The sequence below is a fragment of the Cheilinus undulatus genome, linkage group 6 (assembly GCF_018320785.1).
Source record: "Cheilinus undulatus linkage group 6, ASM1832078v1, whole genome shotgun sequence".
NCBI classification, from domain to species: domain Eukaryota; kingdom Metazoa; phylum Chordata; class Actinopteri; order Labriformes; family Labridae; genus Cheilinus; species Cheilinus undulatus.
Window position 1 is genome coordinate 11125581 of NC_054870.1, and position 13964 is coordinate 11139544.

Below are 13964 nucleotides of genomic sequence, written 5' to 3' on the forward strand. Positions count from 1 at the left end.
ATTGGACTCCAGGTTGGCTGACCCCTGGCTCCAATTAGCTCTTGGAGAAGTCATTAACCTAGGGGTTCACATACTTTTTCCACCCTGCACTGTGAATGTTTACATGTTTTGTTCAATAAAAACATGAAAACATAGCATTTTTTGTGCAGTATTAGTTTAAGCAGACTGTGTTTGTCTATTGTTGTGACTTAGATGAAGATCAGAACACATTTGATGACCAATTTATGCAGAAATCCAAGAAATCCCAAAGGGTTCACACACTTTTTCTTGCAACTGTACATATGGGGCCACCATTGAACCTGGGGACCATCCCACAAGGGACCCATATGCTTGTAAGCAAATGGACATGCTGTTTGGTCAGAACTGGGCATTGCACTCCTAGAAACCTGTATGTATCTCAGTCCAGTCCAGCTGTCCTTCATTTCAGCAGGTATTCATCTGTTATACTATTTTTTTATTTTTGACAGGGTCCCATCAGAAAGTTTTTCTCCAACTTAGGGGGTGTTGTCAAGCTGAGAAGTGACATCAGTATGTACTTGGATATGAATGCATAAGCACAAGTGGACAAAACAAAGTCCAGTGCTACACATATCAGTTGCCATGCTGTGATCCCTACATTGTGAATGGAAATATCTGTGTATTTGATGATGATTCTAAACCCCCATTTCCTCCTTTATAATAAGAATGAAACCTCTATATTTCCCTCTAACAGCTCTGCCTGCGCTGGTTTATGACACCCAGCGAGGTGTTTGGAACGTGTCCTCCACCTATGAAACCAGCCATTGTATAATGTGTCACATTATGCTGTCCATAGCTTTATTGTCTTTTACAATAGGCTTAGAGGTTGGTGCAGGGTGAGAGAGCAGCTGAGGGGATGGGACACTTTTATCCCCCTCCCACCCTCTGGGAGATGGGGATGTGGGGATGTTGGGGGTTTGCCAGGTTAATGTACTTGACCCAATGAAAGCCCAAAGCTGAGCCTATGAAAACCCTCTTCCAGGGAGGCCAAGAGCCGGCCTGATTTATGGCCTCTTTGCTGGATGGAGTTCAGCACATTGGCTGCGGTGGAGGTATCCACAGCAGCAGCTTTAACTCCCCCTCCACCCCCTCCCACATACACAGAGCGGTGGAGCCCAGCCCCAGACACGCCTCACAGCTCACTGCTGAGCCACCGCTTCATCTACAGTTGGCTCACGTGCAGCTGGGGCTCCACTCCTCCATTTTGGGGAGCGGAGATCTCCAGCTTGAGGTTATATAATTCCAAATGGGGACAGTGGATGTATCGATGAAAAGCAGGGAGCTGACAGAGGAAAGTGATTAAAAGAATCAATGGTGTTTTAATTCAGCAAATATGTTAGTATTGTCTGACCTATTTAGCCGAGTTTCTACCAGCTGGATGGAGACAGTGATGTGGGTTAAGTGCCCTGCCCACAGCTGTGAAACCCCCTGGGCTCATCCCATATATCACACAGTGGAGATGAGTGCATAGTTTTACATTGTGGAGACTTCAATTGGCTCAGCCGACTGGAAACAATCTCTTTTTATTTCATCATCAAACCAGCTGAGTGATTCCTATGTCCGTTCATATTCTACAGCATGTACTGTGTGTGAAAGAGAGGATAAGAGTGTGTGGGAATGTGAATAACACACACTGAGTGCTCTCTAAGAATCAGTCAGGAGCTCTGAGCCTGCAGGTCCATCATTCTGAAATAAAATTTTACAGTTTGTTGGAAGTATTACACTTCAGTCAGCTGAGGATTTCAATTATTCCTAACCTTTTTTTTTTTTTTTTTAGCAGCGGTATCTTTTTTTTTTCCTGTTGGCACAGTTTTTGACCTTTTAAACATCTGAAAACCAATACTCAGGGTTTCATTACCACTTTGATTTATTGAGTGACAATTTCAGACTTCATTTCAGAAAATTATCTCTGAAAGTTCAATCAAATTGAACTTTTAACCCTTAGATGCACTGGACCCTACACTTCTCCATCAGTGGGCCAAAAGTGTAACCTGCTTCACATCTTCATGGCATGGGATATATTTCTCATCAGGGTAACACCTCATTGAAGGTGTTTGGAAATAAACTAACAGTAATTGTTATTCACTTGTGGAGCAAGCTAAACTCTTGTTAAGGCCAGTCAGAAGAAGAACAAAGAGATCTTCTCCACCAAGAAAAGCTTTTGGTGCCATTTTTTGCTCTGCTTTTAATGCAGAAGCGTTGTCCAGTTCTTTGGTTTGTGGGAGGAAGCCCAAGTACCTGGTGAGAACCCATGCATGCTGGAAGAGCAGAGGAACTGTACTCAGAAAGGCTCTGCCCAACTGGGATTGGAAATGTCACTAACCCCTGCACATTAGGTTCACTGGTGACTCCATATTGCCAGTAGGTGCAAATGCAAGCATGCCTATACTTCGGGGCTGTATGTCAGCACTGTGATTGACTTGCATCCAGTCAAGAGTGTACCCCACCTCTCGCCAAATGACAGGTGGGAGTGTTACATATTAAAGGTTGGTATCTGTAAGTTTCCAGTAAGTGACATCTTTAGTTCACTGCTAGCAGCTGATTGAAGTACACGTGTTTTTGCTAAGGCATCTGAAAGTGATTAGCTTCAAAGTTTAGCAACGCATTAACTTGAAGTTTTGGGTGAAATTGAGCAAAACAGCTGCTGAATCTTTCAGTTTATTAACTGAGGTGTATGGGGAACACTACATGTCACGTGCACATGTGTTTGAATAGCACAAAAGATTTTGTGAAGACAGAGGGGACATCCAAAACAATGATAGTTCTGGACACCCACACACATCAAAAACTTCTGAAAACATTAAAAACATCGTTCAAAATGATCGACGACTTGGTATAAGAATGATAGCAGAAATGGTCTGCATTGATAAAGAGACAGTTTGGCAAATTTTGCATGAAAATGTATTCATGATGCGGTACAGGTGGCCTAGTGTTTTCAGGCACGTTCAATGTATGTGGTCGGCCCGGGTTTGAATCCAGCCTGTGGCACTTTCCAGCATGTCTCTCCCCAATTCTCTCATCCCTCTTTCCAATTCTGTCCTCTGTCCTTCTCTTTAAATATAAGCAAAAAAACCCCCCCCCCCCCCCCCACACACACACACACACAACAAAAAAAAACATGATGAAAGAGTGTGCCGAAGTTGTCCCAAAACATCTGAGGCTTGATCAAAATGGAAAATCCAAGCAAATTTGTGAAGACATTTTAGAACAAACTGAATGAAACCCATCTTTTAGAAGGAGCTATTACATGCAATAAAACGTAGTTCTTTCAGTACAATCCTGAGCAAAACAGCAGCGAATGCACTGGAAAACACCAGCTCACCCTACACTCTCACTCTGACCCAAAACATATTACAGTGTTTGATCACCCATCCTATTCACCTGATCTAGCACTGTGTGACTTTTCCTTTTTCAGAAGAGGAGTTTACTGGAGGGGAAAGATATTGTAAAAGGTTATGTTCAATAAAATTGAATTACAGCATTTTTCTTGCTTTTTAATAGCCTTACCTTGTGTAGTTGCAGGCTTGTCGATTGCTAATCTGGATGTGATTAGTAAGTTCAATAAGATTCGCTTTTACTTGCTTTAACAAATTCTGATAGCCCAGGTTGTCCAGTAAAATAGATGTTTATAACTTGATTGTACTTAAAAGGGTTCATATTCTGCAGGGATGTTGCATAGAAAATACAGGTGGACCAAATATAGCAAAAATTGTCTTGGGGTTCCAAGGGTTAAGTGACAATGATCAGTCTCAGTTCTCTGACCAGAAATCAGCTTAAAGCTTTGCATGATTAATCGCCTGATTAAAGTCACGGAATCTGGTAAATATATCCTGTATGTCAGTGGTTTCTAACCATTTTTTTTCCCCTGGCACAGCTAAGATCAAGAAAACATCTCAGGGCACACCATATCCATATCCATACAAAATAACCTCTTTAAAACATATTACAGTAAATAACGTTGGTGTATATTTGTAGGGTTGTCCAAATTCCCATGGCACAAATAGACTTTCCTCAAAGAACGACTGCTATTTGCTCTTTTTTTCCATTTAAGTTAACATTATTCAAAGGTGTTGTATTCAGTGTTATATTGCTGCACCTATCAGTAGGTTTAATGTTTAGATTTTTTTTTTTTTTCACATTTGATTTTAAAAAAATCTAATTACTGTAATTGGGAAAAAAGCAGAATCCTTTAGTGTGGAAGAGAGAGAGAGAGAGAAACAATACAGTACTTTCATCATGCACATGCTCATTGACAGAGAAGAGCGTCAATCACTGGCGTTGACAATGGTTGTGTGTGCACATGTGTGACTCCTCAGTTGTTGATTGTTGCCTAAATACAATGTGTGTTTTCCCACAATAGGAACCCAAAATCTTGAATTTGTATGGGTTTATATGGTTGGAACTGCAGAAGAGAAGTCCTTCAAATGGATTCAGGCAGACTGACTGCAGGATGGCAAATTAAACATCCAAAATAATATGTTGCCATGGTGATGCTGAATTGTTTCCAAAGAATGTAATAACATGAATAATGTAAAACAGTTTTCTGCTTTTTTTCTTGGAAAGTCTGTTGACGTAAATCCAAACTTTCCTGAAAACAAGACTTAAATGTCCTCCAAAAATCCAGCTGGCTCATTAATTTCATACTGAGACAGTGAAAGGATCTCTGACCTTGGTGTGCTCACCTGGATGACATTTTCCTGAAGAAGAGGCGGCATCTCCGTACCAAATGATGAGCTTCTTTTTCTCTGGGTGGTGAATTGCTTGGTTGTAATTCTTGTCTTGGAGGATAGCAAAGCTGCAATAATAGAAAACTGTAAACAGAAGCATGTATCATTTCCATCACTGTTTTTCTCTGTCAGTCTAACACAATATTACTGTCCAGCTCTTGTTTACTTGAAGAAATAATTTGCTGTCCAGTTTCTTTCTCAGCTGCTGGTCTTGCTTATACGTGTCCCTGACAGCGTTTAGTAAACTCATATTAAAGAGAGAGATAAAACAGAGATATTTATTTATTTATTTGGGCTGCACTGAGCCTTCTTCTTCAGTAGAGCCTCAGGCTTTAAAATATGTAATACATACTACTTTACTCTTTGTTTTTTATCATTTACAGAAGAGGACAAAATTATTAGCCCCCAATGAATATTTCTCAAGTATTTCCTGAGTGCTGTTTAACAGAGCAAGCTTTTCCAAACATCCTGGTTTCATTTTGGATGCTTACATTATTTAACCTTGTACACAAAAACAAAATTATTTCACCACCACCAAGGTCAAAATTATTAGCTTTCCTGATGCTAATAGCCAGTTGTGTCTGCTTTTTGCTGTATAACAGCCTGCAGTCATTTGTTGTAGTTTTCAACAAGTCTCAGACCCATTTCCTGAGGAATCCTAGCCTGTTCTTCTTTGGCCAATCTCTCAAGCTTCTCCAGATTTAAATCTTTTCTGGCATTGCACTCCAATGGGACTCAAGTCAGGACTTTGTACAGGACAGTCATTAATGCTCAGTTTGGCCTTCTGGAGGTAGTTCTTCACCCAGTTCCACGAATGTTTTGGGTCGTTATGTTGGAAGAGAAAGTGATGAGCCAGATCAATTTTTGCTGTTGACATCAAAGTTTTTCTTGATTCCTTTCACCCTAATGAGATTCCCAGACGCATCGTAGCATTCCCACAGCATAATACTACTGTGGTATTTCACTGTGGAGACAGTGTTCTTTGGGTCATACGCCTCTTCCTTCTTTCTCCACACAGGAACGACATCTTTGTGGTCAAAGAGCTCTAGTTTGGTCTCATATGACCAGAGGACACGCTTCCAGTATGCATAACCTTTCTCCATGTTGTCCTTAGCGCACTTCAAGCTGGCTTTAAGGTGTCTCTTCTGGAGAAGTTGAGTTTTTCTTTGTTTGTAACCTCCCAGTCCATTCCTGTGCAGGGCTCTAGTGATGGTCTCCTTTGAGACTTCAGTTCCTGACTTGGCTAGGTCATTCTCTAGTGGCAGTTGTTCTGGGGTCTTTGAACACATCTCTTACTAGTTTTCTTTCCAGGGTCTTTGAATCTTTCTCCTCCTACCTCTGCCAGACTTGGTCTGTACTGTGTGGCTCTCTTTTTGATCATCCTTCTCACTCCAGTTCTTGGCTTTTGGAAATGCTGATAATTTTGTGTATCCCCCTGCTTTGTGAGCATCACCAATTATTTTTCTCAACTCCAACCCAATTTCTTTTGTTTTTGCCACAATGCTTTCTCCAGTGACAGCCCAAACCCTTACTGAAATTTTGATTCTGTGTGCACATTTAAAGATAATCCTCACTTTGAACTTGATTTTACAAGCTTTGAGCATGACAATGTTAAAGTACATCACTGCACAAGTGATGAGTTTTCTATACCTTTACAGGGCCAGTTTCAGGTTTTAGGCTTGGATCTTTCAAAAAAATCATATCCACATTCAAATTGGGTGCCTTATGGACTTACATTCAAAATAAAAATTGTTTATTTATAACAAATTGATGTTCACCAAAAATGTAAATATTTCAGTGAACATAGACTTTTAAGGTATCCAGGCACAATGCTGGTCCCTGCAGTGTCACTGGTGTTATTGTGTTATGCAGTCGTCTCATTTCTCACTTGTTATATGCAGAGCTTTGATTTATAACAGCAGTCTTGTATAACATTTTCTTTCCTCAAAGTCGGACAGATCCACAACTTTTTCAGTAAAACTTTACAAATTTGCAGGACTTTCTTTTTTTTCATCATCAGATTTGTTGGTAGGAGAATTGGGTGAAAATTTGTTTGCTGCTGAGCTCAGGCCCAAACGGACCACACAAACTTCAAAACGGCAGAAAACTGCTTAGCTGCAGAGTTATCCTTGTTTGTTTTGCCCTTCTGAGACACAGACCCCAGCAGCAATCGTCTACAGCTCCATCCAACCCAACTCACAGCTCCAATTATGATGTGGAATTTGTTTTGCAAAAACTGAGTAAAGCCAAAATGATGAGGAAAAGCAGATTTGTTTATCTCTGAGACAGACTTCAGTTTCAGGTAATAAAAGAAGTTTAGGACAGAACTCCAAGAATGAACTGATTGATTATTCTATGTGATTACTCACATGTCTTTGTCTGGCAAACAACCATGGGATCATACATGATTTATCTGTGTAGACACCAAATCAAACACTTTTACTAATACCACTACAGAATACGGAGATGTCATTACAAAATTGTTTGTTTTGCCATTTTATGGCCACATATTCTAACATTTAGGGATTTTCTTGCTTTATTTACTCTTATGGCCAGTATTGCTTAGACCAGTGGTTCTCAAGTTTTTCAGCCTGTGACAAAGTACTGTACCTAAAGGTGGTGGAACACAGCCATGCACAGTTAAGAATAGTTATGTGCAAACAAGGGCGTCCATAAGGGGGGATCAATGGGAGAGCTTGGGGCCCCCATGGAGGTCAGCAAGATCATGGTCCATTGTAAAGTTAAGTAGTATCCATATTTTATATCTAACCTGAAAATTAACCACTCTTATCAAAAAAGTGCTGTTTCTTTAATTCATCTGTGCAGTAAAAAGCCATCTTAAAAATGTAAATCCATTTAGTTAAAAACAGAATTAAAATGGGTTAAAATTTTCAAAAACTGGTGGAAAAGATGGTGAAATTGGATTTTAAAAGTCGTAGGAATGGGTTAGAAGTGGCAAAAATTAGATAAATGTAGCAAAAAAATAACCCCAAAAATGGCAAAAATTAGATTAGGTGGCAAAAACAGGCACAAATAGTGGTAAAAGAGAATTAAACAGTGGCTTAAATGGCTCTAAACTGACAAAACTGGTTTGGAAATTTGGTGAAATGGGATGAAAAATTCATATAAACTGAGAAAAGGTTTAACTGAGACAGAAAAATAGGCAGAAATTGGCAGACATGAGTTAAAATGGCAAAAACTGGCCCATCAAATAGTGAAATGTGGTTTAAATGGACAAAAAAGGGGTTAATAGTGGTATTAATGGGTTAACAGAGGAAACATTAGGCATAAAGTGGCAAGAATAGGTTTAGAAGTGGAAAAATAGGCAAACAAAAGTTGTGAAAAGAGTTTTAAATGGACAAAAACGGGTTTAAAGTGGCAAAAATGTGTTAAAATTGGCAAATTTGTGGGAAAAAAGTGATGAAAACAGGTTTAAATTGAGCAAAATTGGTTTTAAAAAATATTCTTAGTTTTTTGGGGTCATCTAGAGACCCCCTCTCAGTGTCTCGTGACCCCTAACACTCAGAACCACTGGCCTAGACGTTCATTTGTGTGTTTTCCACTAGCTGGGCTGATCAGTCATGTCCCTGAGCATGTTAGTTAAAGCGTATGGGCCCAACAGGAAAAAAAAAATAGAAAAAATTGGAGTGTGTCAAAGATCTTAGGTCGTGCTGAAAAGAATGTATCTGTGATCTACCTCAGCTAAAAGATAATTATACTGGCTATCGTGTGTCCACCTGCTGCAGTTCTATGCTCACTCACCCCTCCCATTCTGCCAGACAGAGAAGAAATTCATGGCTTAAAAAAAAAAATGAAACTTCAGATTTAGTCCTTAAAAGGAACTCCCACTGGGCTGCATTGTGGTTTTCTAAACCATCTTAGTGCAAAAAAAAGTTACTTCTTCAATCTGCACGAAGTTTGCAAACTTTACTGTCACATGAAACAGCATCTTAAATGGTCTGCAGAGTCAAACTGGGGAGGGGAGATTAAGCAGACCACAGTCAGCAGAGGTGAGAGAGAGATAGTGGCAGATCTAATCCTGTTCATTTCAGGTGATATTATTTTGCTTTTATATTGTTTAACCAAGTTATTAACAAGCCTCCCCACCTCTCTATAAGAGGCTTAATTTATAGCTGAATCATAAGTGAAACTTTTTGATGTAGGGTCTTTTTTACAGTATGAGGCGGTGATGTCTGGGGGGTCTGGACATTATCATAGATAAAAATGTGTTAACGGTATGAATGCATTTCCAGACATGCTTCTCTTCTTGTTCAGTACGTGGCAGTCAGGTGTGAGTGTGACACTAACTTCACTGCTCTGTATATGTTAATAAAGTTTCCACAACTCTAACAATAAAAAATAAGATGATATTAAAACTAAAAAATAGGTCACCATTTCAGAGTGTGGCCATGTGTTACAGAAATTAATCACGTTTTGGGTTCTGCTTGAATTTATTCATTTTATTATTCTTTTTAGTCTGGAAACAAAGGTAAAGTAAGTCATTAACATGAAATTACCTACATGAACAGAGGCCACTTTTGTAAAGTTGCACATTTTAATCCACATTTTAAAACGAATATTGTTTAAATATGCCTGATGAACGATAAAGTTGTTTTGAAAGACAGCTGCAGAAATTCACAGATTGGTTGAATAAGATTTGGTGGAACATTTGGTGCTAAAAATACATTAGTAGAGGACCTTCCAACAAGATGGCAAACATGTAAATATTTTATGCACTGACCAATGGGGTTGTTGAGTGAAGACAAAAAAAATGAAGTTACAGAATCTGTGCTTTTAAAAGCTATGCAAAGAAATGATTGGTTGTTCTGTTCTTAAAAATGTTTTTCACTCTTCAAGATGTTTACACACACGTGTAGCTTGGCAGCCAGGGTCAGTCTTAACAGCATCTCTTTTGTCCAGGCGTTTTCACCCCTTGTGGTATGACTGGAAACCACCGGTGGTTTTTGGGCCCTTGGGCCAACCACAGCACAATCAGGGGCTGGTGACAACCCTAGAATCCATGGACAGTATCCTAGGTCTCTTACTCCTGATCAAAGTGTGGACTTTGTTTGCAGAGACATCCAAAGCATGACATGGGTTGCCCCCAGGCAGACTTACTCACCGTTGCAAGCCTTATTTAAGCCTCAACTTTTGGTCCACACATGCCTAAAAGTTCTGCATAGGACTGCATAATATAGTGGCAGTTTTACTGGAACTGGACCACATTTCTAAATTTAATAAAAAGAAGAAGCAGTTCATCGTTCTTGCCTGCTGTGAATTCACTTTATTTTGGCAAGTTTCATGTTTCCTGCTATTATTTGCATCAAGTTATAAGGACTGGCAGTGCTGCACACAGGGCATTGTCTCTTGTATGGGATTCTCATGATATTTACCATATAGTGGTTAAGGTGCACAACATGTACGCAGGTGACCCGGGTTCAAATCCGGCCCGTGGCACTATTTCCTGCATGTCTCTCCCCGCTCTCTTTCCTGTTCCCGACTCTATCCACTGTCCTCTCTCTAATAAAGGTACAAAAAAGCCCAAAAATAATTCTAAAAAAAAAAAAAAAGAATCAGACGTGTCCTTGACTGAAGAAAGTTTTAGTTTAAGTAAAACCAGTATGTGGTTTCAGCTGTCAGATATTTAAGTGTGAATCATTACCTTCATTTAACAGGTGGAACCAAGGGTAAAAGGTTAAGTGTAGTTTAAAGTGCTCCATTATGTAGCACATGTAATTGCAGTGGAGTATGCTATGGCTTGTTTGCACTGGACAGACTGTGCAAGCTACATTCCCCTTGCTCTCCTCTGGTTGTTAATTTATAAGGCAGAGAAGTGAAGTAAAACCAAAGGGCAATCCATGCAGACCTTGTAAAAGTCCTGTTTAAATCACAAAGAAAGTGGTTGTTAGGCGATGCACCCTGAAACCTGAATCTCAATGATGTTTGACTTTATGATAAATCACTGTTGAGTTTGATGTGTTTTCACCTCATCTTTGAATCTTTCTCTTTTTCTGCAGCGCAATCCGGATCAGTCGGAAGGGATGGCATATGCTTCTCAACTTCTGCTTCCACACGGCTCTGACCTTTGCTGTGTTTGCCGGCGGCATCAATCGAATCAAATACCCCATCATCTGTCAAGCAGTAAGTGCATTCCTCTCTCATTCATCCTGCTCTCCAAGCTTTTCACAGAATTGATTATGAATGTCCACTCAGGTGTTGGAGATGAAGGCTCTGAGTGCTGTATTAAGGTTGTATAGTACTGTTGCTTTTTGTATCGTTCATGCTCCAGCTGCATGTATGGACCGCTCGCTTTGTTCATTCAGTGTCTGCAACAATGATTCAAGCTTTCCCTTCAGGAATGCACTCTCCCTCTCCCTCTCTCTGTCCCTATGGCCTGTTTGTGTGTACTTTTTTTTTACCAGGATTTGGTCTTACAAACATTATTGAAAGCTGCATTGGGTAAAACATTTTCTGGCCACTAGATGCTTTGCAGTTTCTGTCTTAATCAGCCAGAATGGACCTGACAGATTCACCTTACAACTTTATGATGTCAGGTGCTGTCAGTGGATACAATCTCTATTTTTTTTTTATATTACCTCTGCAAACCTCTGCACTCTTGTTGCCACTGTTTTGTTGCATATTAGACACTTTGCAGGAGCTTGTCAACAACCTTTTGGTCATTTAATAAGAAATTAGTCAATTTGGGGTGACTTCTATGATTGCTACTGGGCTCCAGCAACACGAGTTGATATTGTTTAACTTGAAACCATAGGGCTGTATTTAGTGTTGTACTCAAGACCACACTATCCGAGACCAAGACTTGCCCGAGACTAGAGTGCACCGAGACCAAGACTTTTGGGGGTCAAGACTGAGTCAAGGCCGAGACAAGCCGAGGCCAAGACCATAAAAATCAATTTTTTAACAAACATGACAAGGTTGAACAGATAAAGAGCATTCTCTCTTTGATTTTAGTTTTCTTTTCAATAAATTTGATAGATAAAAACAAGGTGTCCGCAACTATTTTAAAGCACAACATGCAAAAATTTTAAATCTTAAAATTGTTCAACTAACTTCTTGTAAAAACGTAATACTTGTATGTATTTAAAAGCCACTGACAGGTCTTGAGTTATAATAAATATCTGGAAATGAGGTGTTTATCTAGATTTGTCAGATCAATGAAGCCTAAATTTAGTGCTCAGAGGTATTTCTGACTCGAAATAAGATGGACTGATGTCTGAGTTTTTGCAGGTGTAGGTGTTGTTTTAGCAGTGCTTCTCCTTATTATCACATTAATGAAGTCAAAGAATAGCAGGTCAGTGCTGGTCTCGACCGGTTTGATGGAAAATCCCAAGTCCGGCCAGTTCGAGCAAGGCTGATTAAAAGTACTCTTGAGTCTGAGACAAGACCAAGACTCTCAAATTGTGATCTTGAGACCAGTCTCAAGACCAAGACTGTTCTGGAGTACTAAAACACTAGCTGTATAACAGAAAGAAAGTGACAACACCTGAAGGTTGGTTCATACTTTTCACTGAATCTTTGCTTTAGCTGCATACACTGTCATGGTCGACATCTTTGTGAGTACCACAAACTTGTGCTTTGGTGTGTCTTCCTTGCTCTGCAATACTCTGCCCAAACACTTAATTCATCAGTGCAATTTTCATGCCAGTGTCTTGTCCTGTGCCATGTTTTCTGCTTGTTTGTGTATAGGAAATCACAAACGAGCAGAAAACATTTCTATTTCAGTAATCGGGTGTATTCTGTTGGTGGTGGAGCTGTTGAATATTGAGCAGCAGTTTTTTTTTTTTATGGCAAACTTTGCAAAGAAGAAAAAGAGAGGAGCCAACGAAGGGCTAACACAAATGGCAAGTAGATTTGATGAGTTCTTTTGATGCCTGCAGTTGTTTATATCACAGAGAGTAATATAAAAAGAAAAAAACATGCACTTCAAACATAAAGAATTTTAAAAATGTGGAAGGAAATGCTTTCTCAGACTAATATGTTGTTTAAAACAAGAGGAGACACAGATTCTAAGAGGTTAAATAGCTTTTGAACAATAAACCGTGGCCTCTTGCCTTTTTTACCTCTTAGAGCTAACTGTTGTGCTGTTCCAATGATGCTATCCATGTCTTTGAATTCCTCATGGAAACTTTTCTAGTCAGCCTGGAACTTGAGTGACTTTTCAGGATCTTTAAAGACTATCTTTGTATCTATTTTAAATTCATTTTCAATCATTTTTGCCTAGGTCATGAATGCTAACCACTAGAATACTTTGTGATATGCTGTAAACCAATGGCAGGCAATTCTATTGTCCTGTCATGCTGTGTCAAACTGCACATGTCTCACTGGGTAGATCATGCAGGAAATAGCCTGAAAAGCTCATAATGGAGAAAAAGGGAGACAGAGAGCCTGTGATGTGTCCCTCTGTGTCTCTGCAGACAGAAACTGTGCCTAGGAGTGGCACAAATAGAATCAATAAAAAGAAGCACAGGGATTTTCTGTGAACACGTAAATATTTTGATGACTTCTTGCCACACGATTATTTTTTTCACTTTGCATTTCCTCAGGGAGAACAAGTTTGTGCTAAAAAAGTGTCTGTTTACTTTGTGTCACACTTATAAATCTTTTAAACTCTGTTAATTATTCCTCTTTTAATTGTACCATATTTTTTTGTTAATTCTTGTGACATTACTGCAGCCCAGGTTGTCCTGATAAAAGGATGTTGCTTGATGAGCTTGACTGTGCACCACAGGAGTTAATGTTTTACAAGCTTTTTTAAGACAGTAACTCCAGGTGAGACAAAACGGTTCAAAAGTAGCTGCTGGCTTGACGAGTTAAAAGCCTTTGTTATGATGCCAAATCATTTAAAAAGCCCAAAAATGCATGCAGACAGACCCAGTAACTGGCAGATTCAATCACAGGGCTTGCGGCCTGTGTTGTTTGGCACATAGTCTGATTTTTGAGGGAGTGCACATGAGCTAAGTGCACAGGTCCCTGCATAGAGTTCATGGCTACATGAACCTACAGTGTTGAGTCAATGACCTTCAATACTGAAGAATAATTTAGGCTTAAGCCTGCACCGAAGCACCACATACTTGTAAGTTATGTCAGTAAGACTGATTTGGGGGCTTTTCCAAAGGCTTAAACTGATGTCCTGTGTCCACAACATGCAGTTTTTCGTTTAGCTCTTTAGTGTCATCTGTTTTTACCATCCACCATCTT

General features: G+C 39.6%; 1 protein-coding gene across 2 annotated transcripts in view; it reads left to right on the forward strand.

Moving 5' to 3' along the window:
• The window catches only part of LOC121511269 (adhesion G protein-coupled receptor A3), a 450943-nt gene that overhangs the window by 375983 nt on the left and 60996 nt on the right, over positions 1-13964 (forward strand). For both annotated transcript variants that reach the window (XM_041789870.1, XM_041789871.1), the window contains one exon: positions 10763-10886. In XM_041789870.1, the coding sequence (XP_041645804.1) occupies positions 10763-10886 (124 nt within the window). The remainder of the gene's footprint in view (positions 1-10762; positions 10887-13964) is intronic.